Raw genomic sequence first — 14,938 nt, forward strand, 5'->3', positions numbered from 1 at the left:
AAGGAACCCCTAAATTTCATCAGATTGCCAATTGGGCCAAGATACAAAAAATGCTTAAGATCTCTTGACATAGAGAGGGATAGGGCTAGAAATGTAAATTGGATATTAGTTATCAAGTTAGGTCGTGTGAATTAAGATACTAAAGATTTCATAGGAAGTAATGATCTAAGGGTTCTATAGGAAAATTAAGCTTGTGGTAATATAATGGATAATTGAAGTGGCAGACATTAGTAGTTATGAGTGAGAGAAATGTAAAAAATAATTATCAGAAGGAAAAGTCTCGGCATGAAGGAATATAGGCTGTACTTAGGATGGGATTAGAAATAAAAAAGTTGGAACAGAAATCACAAGCCCCATGGAAACTGACTGAAAAGTTGAGAAATAAAAAGGGAAGATTTCTGAGGTTTCAAGTTTAATAGCATTAACAGCAACTGGGTCAGGAGAAAGATTTTGGGAAAGAGTTCAGTTATAGATTGCCGAGTCTGAGGTCTCAGAAGCAGAGCAGGTAGGTTGAAAAATGAGGTTAGTGCATAGGACAGGTGAAGGAAGGATCTATGAACATATGGATTAAAGTGATAAAATCTAAGGAGAGAAGGTATCAAGACAAAAGGCAGAATAGCTCCACTTAGGAAAAGAAAAGAAACACTAATTCCAATCTCTTATTATTACAAAAAGGGGATACAGAATCATTTTAGGAGCAAAATATTCAAGGGGACATAAGACTGTATCATCAGGACCAGATCTAATCCAAGTCAGAAGTTACTGGAGGGAAGACACACCAAAGAAAAACTGTCTGGACTTCAGGGAGCAAGGAATGCATAGTATGATCTCAGATATCCTGAAAGCACTTTAAACTATACTAGAAGAAGAAAGTAGGAGGGCTTATCTAAGGTCTGGAATAAAAAATATAGTCAGGAAAAGGAGGGAGAAGGAAGTAATCTAGAACCATGAATATGTTCAGTACAAAGATACCTGCCATCACTACACAGATGAGTTATAGGACCTCTATATTCTGTTTATCCTTACAGCTTTCCAAATTTAATAAATAAAAGGATGCTATAAATTACTGATCACTTTACGGCATAGTGTGTTTGGAGAATTGGTCTCAGAACCAGTCCATGAAGTCTTGGTTTCTATGTAGACTGCTTATGTATCTTGAGTCATTTAACACTCAAGTGTTCTAAACCAGGAGTATCAAATTCAAGTAAGGATCCCTCCAGCCCACATAGTGACTCAGAAAACCACACATTAAGATTATCCATGTGGTATTGTATATTTATTTATTTAAATAAAAAAATTAATAAATTTCTCAATTGCATTTTTTTCAGGCCTCATGTAGGAGTTTTGCTAGCCTGCCAGTGTGACACTTCTGTTCTAAGCAACTCTTTTTTTTTTTTGCTTCTTTTCCTTTTTATTTTATTTTATTTTTTAATTTTTTTTAATTTAATTTTTATTTTATTTTATAATTATAACTTTTTTTTTTGACAGTACATATGCATGGGTAATTTTTTACAACATTATTTCTTGCACTTACTTCTGTTCAGATTTTTTCCCTTCCTCCCCCAACCCCCTCCCCCAGATGGCAGGCAGTCTTATACATGTTAAATATATTACAGTATATTCTAGATACAATATATGTGTGTAGAACCGAATTTCTTGTTGCACAGGAAGAATTGGATTCAGAAGGTAAAAATAACAGTTTACATTCATTTCCCAGTGTTCCTTTTCTGGATGTAGCTGGTTCTGTCCATCATTAATCAATTGGAATTGGATTAGCTCCTCTCTATGTTGAAGATATCCACTTCCATCAGCATACATCCTCATACAGTATCATTGTTGAAGTGTATAATGATCTTCTGGTTCTGCTCGTTTCACTCAGCATCAGTTGATGTAAGTCTCTCCAAGCCTCTCTGTATTTCTCCTGTTGGTCATTTCTTACAGAACAATAATATTCCATAACATTCATATACCATAATTTACCCAACCATTCTCCAATTGATGGACATCCATTCAACTTCCAGCTTCTAGCCACTATGAAAAGGGCTGCCACAAACATTTTGGCACATACATGTCCCTTTCCCTTCTTTAGTATTTCTTTTTTTTTTTTTTTTTTTCCCTCTTTAGTATTTCCTTGGGATATAAGCCCAGTAGTAGTATGGCTGGGTCAAAGGGTATGCACATTTTGATAACTTTTTGGGCATAATTCCAGATTGCTCTCCAGAATGGTTGGATTCTTTCACAACTCCACCAACAATGCATCAGTGTCCCAGTTTTCCCACAGCCCCTCCAACATTCATCGTTATTTGTTCCTGTCATCTTAGCCAATCTGACAGGTGTGTAATGATATCTCAGAGTTGTCTTAATTTGTATTTCTCTGATCAATAGTGATTTGGAACACTCTTTCATATGAGCGGAAATAGTTTTAATTTCATCATCTGAAAATTGTCTGTTCATATCCTTTGACCATTTATCAATTGGAGAATGGCTTGATTTCTTATAAATTAAAGTCAATTCTCTGTATATTTTGGAGATGAGGCCTTTATCAGAACCTTTAACTGTAAAAATGTTTTCCCAATTTGTTACTTCCCTTCTAATCTTGTTTGCATTAGTTTTGTTTGTGCAGAAACTTTTTAATTTGGTATAATCAAAATGTTCTATTTTGTGATCAATAATGGTCTCTAGTTCTCCCTTAGACACAAACTCCTTCCTCCTCCACAAGTCTGAGAGGTAAACCATCCCATGTCCTCCAGTTTATTTATGATTTCGTTCTTTGTGCCTAAATCTTGGACCCATTTTGATCTAATCTTAGTATGTGGTGTTAAATGTGGGTCCATGCCTAGTTTCTGCCATACTAATTTCCAGTTTTCCCAGCAGTTTTTGTCAAATAATGAATTCTTATCCCAAAATTTGGGATCTTTGGGTTTGTCAAGCAACTCTTTAAGTACCAATATTTCTTGATGGAGAGAATTCCCTATTAAAAAAGTCATAATTCAGTTTCTAACCTTATTTTTTTAATATGAAGGGATAATATATTTTATTTATTTTTATTAAAACTTTTTCTTTCTTTTCTTTCTTTCTTTTTTTCCCCCCCTGAAGCTGTGGTTAAGTGACTTGCCCAGGGTCACACAGCTAGGAAGTGTTAAGTGTCTGAGACCAGATTTGAACTTGGGTCCTCCTGAATTCAAGGCTGGTGCTCTATCCACTGTGCCACCTAGCTGCCCCCTAACTTTGTATTTTCCAAAGCATATGCATGGATAATTTTCAACATTCACCCTTGCAAAACCTTGCATCCCAAATTTTTTCCCTCTCTTCCCCCCACTCCCTCCTCTAGAATGATCCAATGTATGTTAAACATGTGCAACTCTTTTATGCATATTATTATTCTACACAAGAAAAATCTGCTAAAAAAAAAAAAAAGAAAAAATGAGAAAGAAAACAAAATGCAAGCAAACAACAAAAAGAGTAAAAATACTATGTTGTGGTCCACATTCAGTCCCCACAGTCCTTTCTCTGGGTGCAGATGGCTCTCCATCACAAGATCATTGGAACTGGCCTGAATCATCTCATTGTTCAAAAGAGCCACATCAATCAGAACTGATCATCATATAATCTTGCCGTTGCCTTATACAATGATCACCTCGTTCTGCACACTTCACTTAATATTAGTTCATATAAGTCTTTCCAGGTCTTTCTAAAATCATCCTGCTGATCGTTTCTTACAGAACAATAATATTCCATAACATACACAATGAGCATTTGAATAACTCTGAACAAGGCACTGGCTTAAAGTTGTCCTAATGACATAATAGGACCTTACCTGCCTTTTGTATCGAGGAGACAAATAGCTATAATTTAAAGAGCTTGGGGAATGTATTTTACCTTTCCCAGAAATCACTAACAAAAAGTCTAATCTACAGAATTGTGGTTTAGAAGCAGACATTAGTGGTCAGCTAGTTTAAACCCTTCATTTTACAGATATGGAAACTGAAACCCAGAATGGAAAAAACATCTTCCCCAAAATTGGGACACTAATACATTGCTGGTGGAGTTGTGAAAGAATCCAGCCATTCTGGAGAGCAATCTGGAATTATGCCCAAAAAGTTATCAAACTGTGCATACCCTTTGACCCAGCAGCGCTACTACTGGGATTATATCCCAAAGAAATACTAAAGAGCGGAAAGAAACATATATGTGCCAAAATGTTTGTGGCAGCTCTTATTGTTGTAGCTAGAAACTGGAAGATGAATGGATGTCCATCAGTTGGAGAATGGTTGGGTAAATTGTGGTATATGAAGGTTATGGAATATTATTGCTCAGTAAGAAATGACCAGCAGGAGGAATATAGAGAGGCCTGGAGAGACTTAAATCAACTGATGCTGAGTGAAATGAGCACAACCAGAAGATCACTGTACACTTCAACAACAATACTGTATGAGGATGTATTCTGATGGAAGTGGAAATCTTCAACATAAAGAAGATCCAACTCACTTCCAGTTGATCAATGATGGACAGGGGTAGCTACACCCAGAGAAGAAACACTGGAAGGGGAATGAAAATTGTTAGCACTAATATCTGTCTGCCCAGGTTGCATGTACCTTCGGATTCTAATATTTATTGTGCAACAAGAAAATGATATTCGCACACATGTATTGTACCTAGACTATATTGTAACACATGTAAAATGTATGGTATTGCCTGTCGTCGGGGGAGGGAATAGAGGGAGGGGGGGTAATTTGGAAAAATGAATACAAGGGATAATATTATAATATATATATATATATATATATATAATAAAAAAAATTAAAAAAATAAAATTAAAAAAAATAAAAGAAAAAAAAAAAAAAAAAAAGAAAACTTCAAATAGAGCTGCTAAAACTTAGACATGACTGAAAGAAGGTAACAATAAACAACAATAATTTCATGTCATTCAATTTTTCTTCTTTTGCTGATGTTATTTCCATTTACATTGTTCTGCTGGTATCACTTTGATTTAGTTCATTTAAGTGTTCTCAAGTTTCTTTATAGCACAATAAAATTCCATTGCATTCATGTGCCACAATTTGTTTAGCACAAAGTTTTCTCAATAAAATTTATAATTGTTCAAAAAAAAAAAAAAAAAAAAAAAAACATCTACCCCAAAGTCATCAAAAGTCAAAGAGCAGAGCATGTAATCAAACCCATTCAAATTCCAAGCCAATATTCTTCTCTCCTATACCACTCTGCCTCCCTGGAATCTGAAATCCAATTGTTAGATGTTCAAGAGGAAAAAACAACTCTCTCTACTCCCCTCCCCTTCCCCCCCCAAAACAACCAACCAACCAAAACAAAAACCAGATCAAAGAGTATGAAGAGAAGGTGAGACTTTTCTCAGTCTTGTTTAGGGCCTCCTCTTCTACCAAAGGATCATTTGCATCTAGCCTCCAGTAGCTCACCTGTCAAAATTCAGAGAAAAGAACACATTCTATTTGTCTTCTACATTTACTACTTGATCTGCACTGGCCTTTTTGTTCTTCATGTAATCAAAATCCACCTTGTGACAATAGTTAAGTATCAAAAATGTTATAGTATGAATTGAAACAGAGTGAGAAAATAAAGGAACAAGCTAAGACATCAATGTATCCCTAGGAACAGACAGAAAGCAAGACTTTAAGATAATAGTTTGACAAATCAAAGGTCCGGCAGAGCCTGAACTTGGAAATTTAACAAATGAAGCCAGGAAATTCAATAGTTCACCCTTTCTGTTTCACAGTGACTGGCACATAGCAAGTGTTTAATAAATATTAATGACTTTATTCCTCATAGAAAAATCTTTGGGATAGAATTCATAAGCAGAAGAAAAAGAGCCTTTGAGTCTAAATTTATCACCTAGCAACATCTCAGGGAACAATGTACTAATTTTAATTCAATCAGTTAAATCCAGCGACAAGGATCTACTGACAGCTGCAACCGAGCATTCTATGACTAGTTCTTTAAGCCATCATTTGGTTAAAGAAAGGACCTAACTGTACACTAAATGCCTTGGGTGTCTCAGCCAGGCGAGGACTCAGCTAGATGCTTGTTGGTCCTTCTTAGCTCTAACTTTGTTTCCCACCATATCTGGCACACCTTTCCTATGAGCTTCTACTCATTCTTAGGAAGTATCTCCTTCTTATATGTCCTATATAACTGACAATTCCAGGACTCTGAAGATGTAATGCTGGAGAAACTGAGCAAGATAAAGATTAGAGAGTATTTAATAATCTATTTAATGGAGAAACATACTGGGACCAAATGGTTTGGTCCCAGGGCTGAATGAGACTATAGTCTCCAAGAATCCAGCCTCAAATGTCAAATGATACAAAGATTCTTTTATAGGGTAACAAGAAAGATGGCATAATGGGAGAGATGAGTGGATGAGGATAACCTAATGGAGGCAGGCACCTAGGATAACATGGTAGAGGGAGGTACAGGAGAAGCTCCTTTATCCCATCAAGACTTTTATCCCATCAAGCATTAAGAGGGAATAAGTACAGCCTAAGGTCTAAGATATAAAACCTTTATCCTTACATTAAGAGGGAATGGTTATAACCTGAGGCAGAGTAACTGAATAGGACAATTAGGGAAACTGGATCAGGACCTTAAAAGAGAACTGTGGCACAACAAGGGTAGGGAATAGCAGGCTCCAATTTTCTAAGCATCTTCTATGTTCAAAGCATTCTTATCACAAATTGGCTGCTATCCATTCAAAACTTGTCTAACTTACATAGCCATGCATTGGTATATTGTGGATCAAACTTCCTATTGCTTCATCTATTCTGGAAACCATTTTGGAATTGTGTCAAAAGGTTATACACGGGGGCAGCTAGGTGGCGCAGTGGCTAGAGCACCAGCCTTGAATTCAGGAGGACCTGAGTTCAAATCTGGTCTTAGACACTTAACACTTCCTAGCTGTGTGACCCTGGGCAAGTCACTTAACCCCAGCCTGGGGGGGGGGGGTAATACACACACATCTATATACACATAGAGACATATACATACATACATACATACATACATACATACATACATATATATATGTATACACACACACAAACATATACATTCATGCATGTGTGTATCTATATAAACCTTAAAATCTTAAAGAAATCAAACCAAAACTTTTACAGGAACAAACAAATGAACACAAAATGAATGATTATCAATTAAGGAACAACAAAACAAAATTGTGAAATGAATGTAAGGGTACATTACTAGGCCATAAGAATTCAGAGGGAGCAGCTAAGTGGCACATGGATAGAGCACTGAGCCTGAAGTCAGGAGGATCTGAGTTCAAATCCAGCCTCAGTCATCATCACTTAGTAGCTGTGTGATCTTGGGATAAATCATTTAAGCCCAATTGCCTCATTAAAAAAAAAAAATTCAAAGGATCATTGAAAGACTTATAGGACCTGATACAGGGTTCATGAATGCTGACGGTAATTCTGGAAACAGCACTACCGAATTTCCTTCCATTTGTGCTCAGCGCTTACATATAACTAATCCCTATTTTTACAGGTGTTCTCTCAAGAAAAGAAAAATAAGTCAGCATATTGATATAGGGAAGTGTAATCAACCTGAAATCTCAATGAAATCTCAGGCAGACTTCCACTGGTGCCCACACTGAGAAGCCAACAGACATTTTTCTCAAGTTACTGTTATTAAAATAAAAATGAGAGTAAGTGAGAAAGTCAGTGTGTACTGCAGTTTCAAGAAAGATATATGGTAACATATAATGTTCCATAGCAATGAAGTAGCTAGGATTGTTTAATCTTAACCATTCATTTTACAGATGAGGAAATTACTGTTGTTCATTTATTTTAATTGTATCCAACTCTTCATGACCCCATTTGGGGTTTTCTGAATTGGTTTGTCTTTTCCTTCTCTAGCTTATTTTACAGATGAGGAAACTGAGACAAACAGGGTTAAGTGACTTGTCCAAGGTCACATAGCTAGAAAGTGTGAAGTGTTGGATTTAAGGCCAGATTTAAACTCAGGAACGGGAGTTTGCCCAAAGAAACTAAGGTATTTAAGATTATACAGAAAGTGATAGATAGAACCAGAACTCAGCTTTCTTATTTCCATTTATAATCACATGCTATAATTCTCATTGTACTTTACCATATCTGTCCCTTTGGTCTAAGATTTAGGGCATAAAAACTGGATTCTATAATTCTGGAGGACAAGACCCAATGGAGGCAAGTTTCATTTATTATTATGAGGTCTCCTATCTAGAAAAAATAGCTGATGTCAGGAGAAATCCTAGCAACCATCAAGGGGAGTCAGTGTATCTAAGAGGTCAGTAAAACCAATACCAGTAATATTGGTCTTTTATGGCAGCTATAAAATACTCATCTGAGTAGGTAAATGTGGATTTGTTTTTAAAACTAACAAAAGGAGGCAAAGACATAATGGTGAAGAAGAAAGTAAATCATTCCCACCCTTTTAAATTCCTTTTCATGATCTGAGTTTTATATAATTATAAAAACCAAACTTAGCTTGGAAGAGCTGAGAAAACAGACAATTCTTTCTCTTGAAAAAGGTGGGGAATCATAGGTGTAAAAAAATACTAGATATGCTACAAACCATGGTTAGTATGTTGTTTGATCTTGTTGAACTTTTTTTCTGCCTGTTTTAAAATCTGACATAAGGAATAACCCAATGTACAGGGAAGGGGTTTTATATTAGAGAAAAAAGATACAAAAGCAAAAATTATCAATTAAAAAAATTTCTTTTAAAACAACCTTTTTGTGAAAGAAAGAACAGATAAAATTTTAGATCTACTATCCTTATGAGACTAATCTGAGAAAAGCAAGGGTGTAAATAAAGTATATAAAATATTTTATTTACCATGTAAATGCTTGTTGATTTCTGTATATATGCAGAAGAAATTTTCAAAGATGGCAATTAGAGACTAATTGTTTCTTACTTACAAAAGAGAGTCTGCTACTGCTCTGATAAAAGCCCAACACCAATTAAAATAGGGTTTAGTTTTAAGTGCTGAGCACAAACGGAAGGAAATTCAGTAGTGTTGTTGCCAGAACACCCTTCAACTTAGCCCACTTGTTCCCAGGCTTGGCAGAACAAATGGTCATAATTAGAGATTCCACTGTACTTGGCAGAGATTGATATCCTGGGTGGTTCTGAAGAAAGCAACATAGGCTCAAACCATTCTATTCCAAAATAAATATTTATGTAATAACATGTAGCCTTGTCCTACATAGACTATATTCATGTGGGACACAGTTTCAATATTTAGCAAAATACGAGATGGAATAAAGATGGGATGAGTAGCAGGGGAATATTTTTCAGAAATAAAATTCAGAAATATTTTTTGGAGAAAAAAAAAAGATGCCAATCAACTGGGGAATAGATGAATAAAGTGTTGTATTGGATAAATAAAATGTTCAAGTGAATAAACAAAATAAATATAATGGAATATTACTGTGCTATTAAAAAAATTGATGACTATGATGACTAGAGAAGTATAGAAAGATTTGCCTGAATTGATGCAAAGAGAAATAAGAAGAGCCAAGAAAACAACATGTAACAGTTTCAGTAGAACAACCACCACAAAACAATCAAAAATGCATACTGAGAAATTAAAAAAACAAGGTTGGCCTCCCACACACAAATACACAAAAATCCTTTGCAAATATTGGGAAGGAGAGTCCTTTGGGTATGGAACATTGTATTTATGGTCAGATTTTTTAATGTATTGATTAGTTTTTTTTATTTTTTTTCCCCTCTTATAACTTTCTGTCTTTTGAAGAAATTCTTTTGTTATAAGGGATGATCTTCTGCAGGGGGAAAGGGGAAAAGAAGAAAAGATACAAAGATAAATTTAAGTGTAAACAAAAGATATAAAATAAAAGTGTTTTTTTAGAAGACTATTTTCCACTGGGACACTGATACATTGTTGGTGGAGTTGTGAAAGAATACAACCATTCTGGAGAGCAATCTGGAATTATGCCCAAAAAGTTATCAAAATGTGCATACCCTTTGATCCATCAGTGCTACTACTGGGCTTATATCCCAAGGAAATACTAAAGAAGGGAAAGGGACCTGTATGTGCCAAAATGTTTGTGGCAACCCTTTTCATAGTGGCTAGAAGCTGGAAAATGAATAAATGTCCATCAATTGGAGAATGGTTGGGTAAATTATGGTATATGAATGTTATGGAATATTATTGTTCTGTAAGAAATGACCAGCAGGATGAATACAGAGAGGATTGGAGAGACTGACATCAAGTGATGCTGAGTGAAATAAGCAGAACCAGAAGATCATTATACACTTCAACAATGATACTATATGAGGATGTATGCTGATGGAAGTGGATATCTTCGACAAAGAGAAGATCTAATTCAGTTCCAATTGATCAATGATGGACAGAATCAGCTACACCCAAAGAAGAAACACTGGGAAATGAGTGTACACTGTTTGCATTTTTTGTTTTTCTTCTCAGATTATTTTTACCTTCTGAATCTAATTCTTACTGTGCAATAAGAAATTCGGTTCTGCACATATATATTGTACCTAGGATATACTATAACATATTTAATATGTATGGGAATGCCTGCCATCTAGGGGAGGAGATGGAGGGGAGGAAGGGAAAATTCAGAACAGAAGTGAGTGCAAGGAATAATGTTGTAAACAATTGCCCATGCATATGTACTGTCAAAAAAAAAGTTATATAAAATTAATAAAAAAAAAGAAAAGACTATTTTCCTCTGAAGTACACCTTCTAAAGATTAGAAGATCATAGATTTAAAGCAAAAGAGGAATTCTGAAGGTTAACTGATCAATTCTGTTCCCACCTCCACCCTCTTCTTAGCCAAGGAAACTTGAGTTCCAAGATGGCTTGTTCAAGGTTACACAGATAGCAGGGAATAAAAATGAGATTTTTAACCCAGTTCTCTCCACTGCACTAAGCTGCTTCTCATTAGAAAGAAAATCTTTTGCAAATAAGCAATTCTTTTTTGTAAGGATGTCATCTCTACAGAAGCAAGCCCTCTAGTAATAGTTCTCCTGAGGACTCTTCTCATTTATCCAATCCAATCTCAATTTAACCCTTGTTATCACAATTTGAAACAGACCAGGCAATCAGACAGTTAATAAACACTGACTGAGTGCCTACTGTGTGCTAAATGCCCCCCCCAATCACAAAAAGGTCCCTGTTCTCAAAGAGTTCACAGTTTAATTGAGGAGATAAGATGCAAAAAACTGCACAAAATAAGTTATATATAGGATAAACTGAAAATCATCAATGGGGGAAGGAGAGATTCAGAAAGGGGAAATAAAGAGAAAGAGTGATTCATGCATGAGGGGGAAGGAGGTAGTATGGAGGGAGAGAGGGGAAATCAACCAATGAAAATTATCAATGTCTTTTTGAAGAAACATCAAGGAGGGCAGTATCTCTGGCAGGGCAGAGTATTGGGTTGGGAGAGATGTGAGAAGACTGAGGGTGGGGTGGAGATGGGTTAGAAAAGATTTTGAATGACAAACTGAAGATTTTATATTTGATTCTAGATGTAATAGAGAATTACTGGGTAGTGAGGTGAGATGTTCAGATCTGAAATCTAAGATCACCTTGACAGCTGAGTGGAGGATGGTCTGCAGTGAAGAAAGCCTCAAATCATGCAGACTGCAGTAGGCTCTTACAATGGTCCAGGAGTGAGGGGATGAGAGTCTGCACGAGAGGGGCAGAACCAGGTGAGAGAAGAGGGCACATACAAGGAACATTATGAAAATAAAATCAACAGACCCTGCCAACAGATTAGATATAGAGGGTGAGAAATGATGAGACACCAAGGAAGACAACACCTAGGCCACAAGCTTGGGTGACTGGAAAAATGGTGGTACCTTCAACAGTAACAGCAAAGTTAGGTACTGGGAAGGATTTGGGGAGAAAGATAATGAGTTCTGTTTCGGCATGTTGAGTTTCAGATGTCCATGGCACAAAAATGTCCCGTTAATTGGCAGGTGGAGATTCAAGACAGCTTAGAAAAATTTGCTAGCCCATTAATATTTTTCATCAATTTCCCTTTCCACAAGGAGATGCCATTCAGCTCCAGTCCTATGTTTCATAATTCTAAGAGACAGTAAACTGAATGATGTCAGCATTCATTCCTATTTATCTTAAATAAATTGTGATTTTCACTCATAAGTGGCTACAGTCACTTCTTAATTACTTATTAGTAGAAATCCACTTTAAAGTTTTGCTTTGTTTTTGTTTTTACTGGACCTATGATTATACTGGAGGAGGCAATTCCTTCTACCAATGCAGGGCTCACCTGCTCTGCAACTTAACAGTCTAACTGAGAGGTTAAGTGTTTTGCTTGGGGTCACAAAACCACTATATTTGTTTGCTCCTTCTTTCTTTCTTTCCTTCCTTTCTCCTTTGCTTGCTTCCTTCCTCCCCCCATCTTTCCTTCCTTTCTTTCTTATTCTTGGCATTCTTTATCCACTTGGTCAGACTAAATTCTTTTGAGTAATTATGAATCTCTTCCAAAAGGGCCCACAAAACTAATGATAATAATTATTTGCATTACAAAATAATTCCCTTTTTAAATAAGAATATTTCTCAAAAGGTTCTTTTAAAGAGTAACCACCCTATACACTTAAAATAATTCAATTGACACAGATTTTTTTTTAAAAGTATGTTGAAGTGAAGAAAGCACTGAACTTAGAATGAGAAGAAATAGAAATTTTTCCTACCATGTGACCTTGGGCAAGACATGTAACTTTCCTGGGTTTCAATTTCCTGATCTACAAAAAGAAAGAAAAGGGACAAATGACTTTTTAGATTTCTTCTATCCTTAATAGTCTGATAATGCCAGAAACATTTTATTACATATATCAGGGTGCACCTGTAACATTAGACCAGTATTATCCACAACTATGGAAATGGAAAAATCTGCAAGGTAATAATGGTCAGAAACTATTAAAAACTTTAGAATAAAACATTCTTAAAACACAATCATATGCTTTATTGTGTGTAAAGCAATTTATTCAAAACATGTGCAATATCTATTTTGAAGTAGCATATCTTAGCTATTAAAAAATTGGCAAAGTTATTTTTTTTAAATATCAAGAGGAATTTGTACATTCTCATGACTGCTTTCAAAATGGTTTTTCAGGCATTTTTAACATTAGAATGATCTAATGTTCAAAACTGTCCAAAAAAATGGCCCAAATCAAATGTGCTTCATATTATTAATTGAATTTTTATTTTAGAAATTAATAACTGGATTTAATATTTTATTAATATCAATAAATAAAAAGATTTTGTGACAAGATATGATATGTGTTCTATATGTGATATGACATAATATGTAGGTATATTTTATGTATATGTTGAAGAGATATATACACATAAATGTATAAGTTCATAAAATGTAAGTGCTAGGAGGTACTTTAGAAATCATCTAATTTTTCCTCATCATCAAAAAGAATATATTAAGTTCTTACTATGTGCTAAGAATTGCAAAAAGTGCTAGGGATACAGAGAAAATGAGAAACATGGTCTCTGTCCTCAAGGAGAAGAGAGAGATAATATGCAAAGAACTATGAACAAAAAAAGATATACAAAGTGTATAAACAAGGAAGGGTACTGGCAGTGAGTGTGACCAGGAAAAGTCTTACATGGAAAGGAGGATTTGAGCTGAATCTTGAAAGAAGAATTCTAAGCATGGGATAGAGCCACTGAAAAAGAACAGAGTAGATAGGTATAGCATAGAGAGATGGATCAGGAAGAAGGTTATTGTCACTGTGTCATCAAGTACTCAGAAGAAAAAGAGGAAGACTGAAAAGGAGGCCGGTGGGGGGCAGAGGGGCTGGCAGGAAAATTTGCTAGTGGATCACTGCAATGACTCTGCTGTAAGATGATGAAGTTTGAGCCAGTGTGATGTCTCTATCAGCTGAGAAAAGGGGACCCAGAAAGGAGAGGCTGTGGTGCTATGGGAATAAAGAGTCCATTCGAGATACTTGTGGCTGAAGAGCTGAGACTGACAAGGAGGCTGTGATCTTGTAGGATGACAGGATCTTAGAGGTGAAACTTAACACTTGAACTTACAAAGTTGTTCCATCTTATATTTATTATACAATGAGATCTTGTATGACTTGGAGGATCTCAAAGCTATCTCCAACATTAAAAGGGATCTAGGAATAGGGGAACAGTTGTGTTTGAGATGTCTACAGAACATATCCAATTGGCATTTGGTGATTAATTCAAGAGAGGGATTAGGGCTAGATAAATTTGAGAATCACCAGCATAGAATCGATTATTGAATCTGTGGAAACTAAAAATTCACTAAGTCAGATGGTACAGAACAGGGATTCTTAAACTTTTTCTACTTGTGACCCTTTTTCACCCAAGAAATTTTTACGTGATCCTAGGTATATGGTCATATAAAAATAATAGGTATACAAATCAAACATTTTTTAAAATTTTTAATTTTGAAACCCCCACATTCTGTTATGTAATTCCATATGGTATAAAGCATATAATATTCTGATAAATGCTTCAATTTAGTTGGTTTCTTTGGAACTCTAAATATTTTAGGTTACTCATTTAAAGGGGGCTTCCTCAGTTTGCCAAAGGAGTCTAGGACAAAAAAGGTTAAGAACTCCCAGTATAGCAAGGAAAAGCAAGGAAACTGAGGCACAGAGAAGTTAAATGATTTGCCTAAGGTCACAGAGTCAGGGGAGTATAGTCAGCATCTGAATCTAAGTCCTCTGTAAACCCAAGATTCTACTATACTACCCTAACTCTCCAATACACTATATACATGTGAATATGTTGATGTGTTTAAGAAGTTTCAAATCTTTTTAAACTTCAACTTACAAAATTGTTCAATTTTATATTTCACTCTCAAGACTAGCCAGTGGAACAAGTTGCACAGGTATAAAGCCTGGGCCTGTA

General features: G+C 35.6%; 1 protein-coding gene across 2 annotated transcripts in view; it reads right to left on the reverse strand.

The window, feature by feature from the left end:
- Positions 1 to 14,938, reverse strand: part of CHLSN (cholesin) — a 342,470-nt gene that overhangs the window by 248,895 nt on the left and 78,637 nt on the right. Inside the window, exon 3 of one of the 2 annotated variants that reach the window (XM_074281123.1) lies at positions 12,733 to 12,783. The exons of the other annotated variant lie outside the window; for it this stretch is intronic. Within the exon in view, the coding sequence (XP_074137224.1) occupies positions 12,733 to 12,783 (51 nt within the window). The remainder of the gene's footprint in view (positions 1 to 12,732; positions 12,784 to 14,938) is intronic. 2 annotated transcript variants of the gene reach the window in all.

The sequence above is a fragment of the Sminthopsis crassicaudata genome, chromosome 1 (assembly GCF_048593235.1).
Source record: "Sminthopsis crassicaudata isolate SCR6 chromosome 1, ASM4859323v1, whole genome shotgun sequence".
In the NCBI taxonomy this organism is placed as follows: Eukaryota; Metazoa; Chordata; class Mammalia; order Dasyuromorphia; family Dasyuridae; genus Sminthopsis; species Sminthopsis crassicaudata.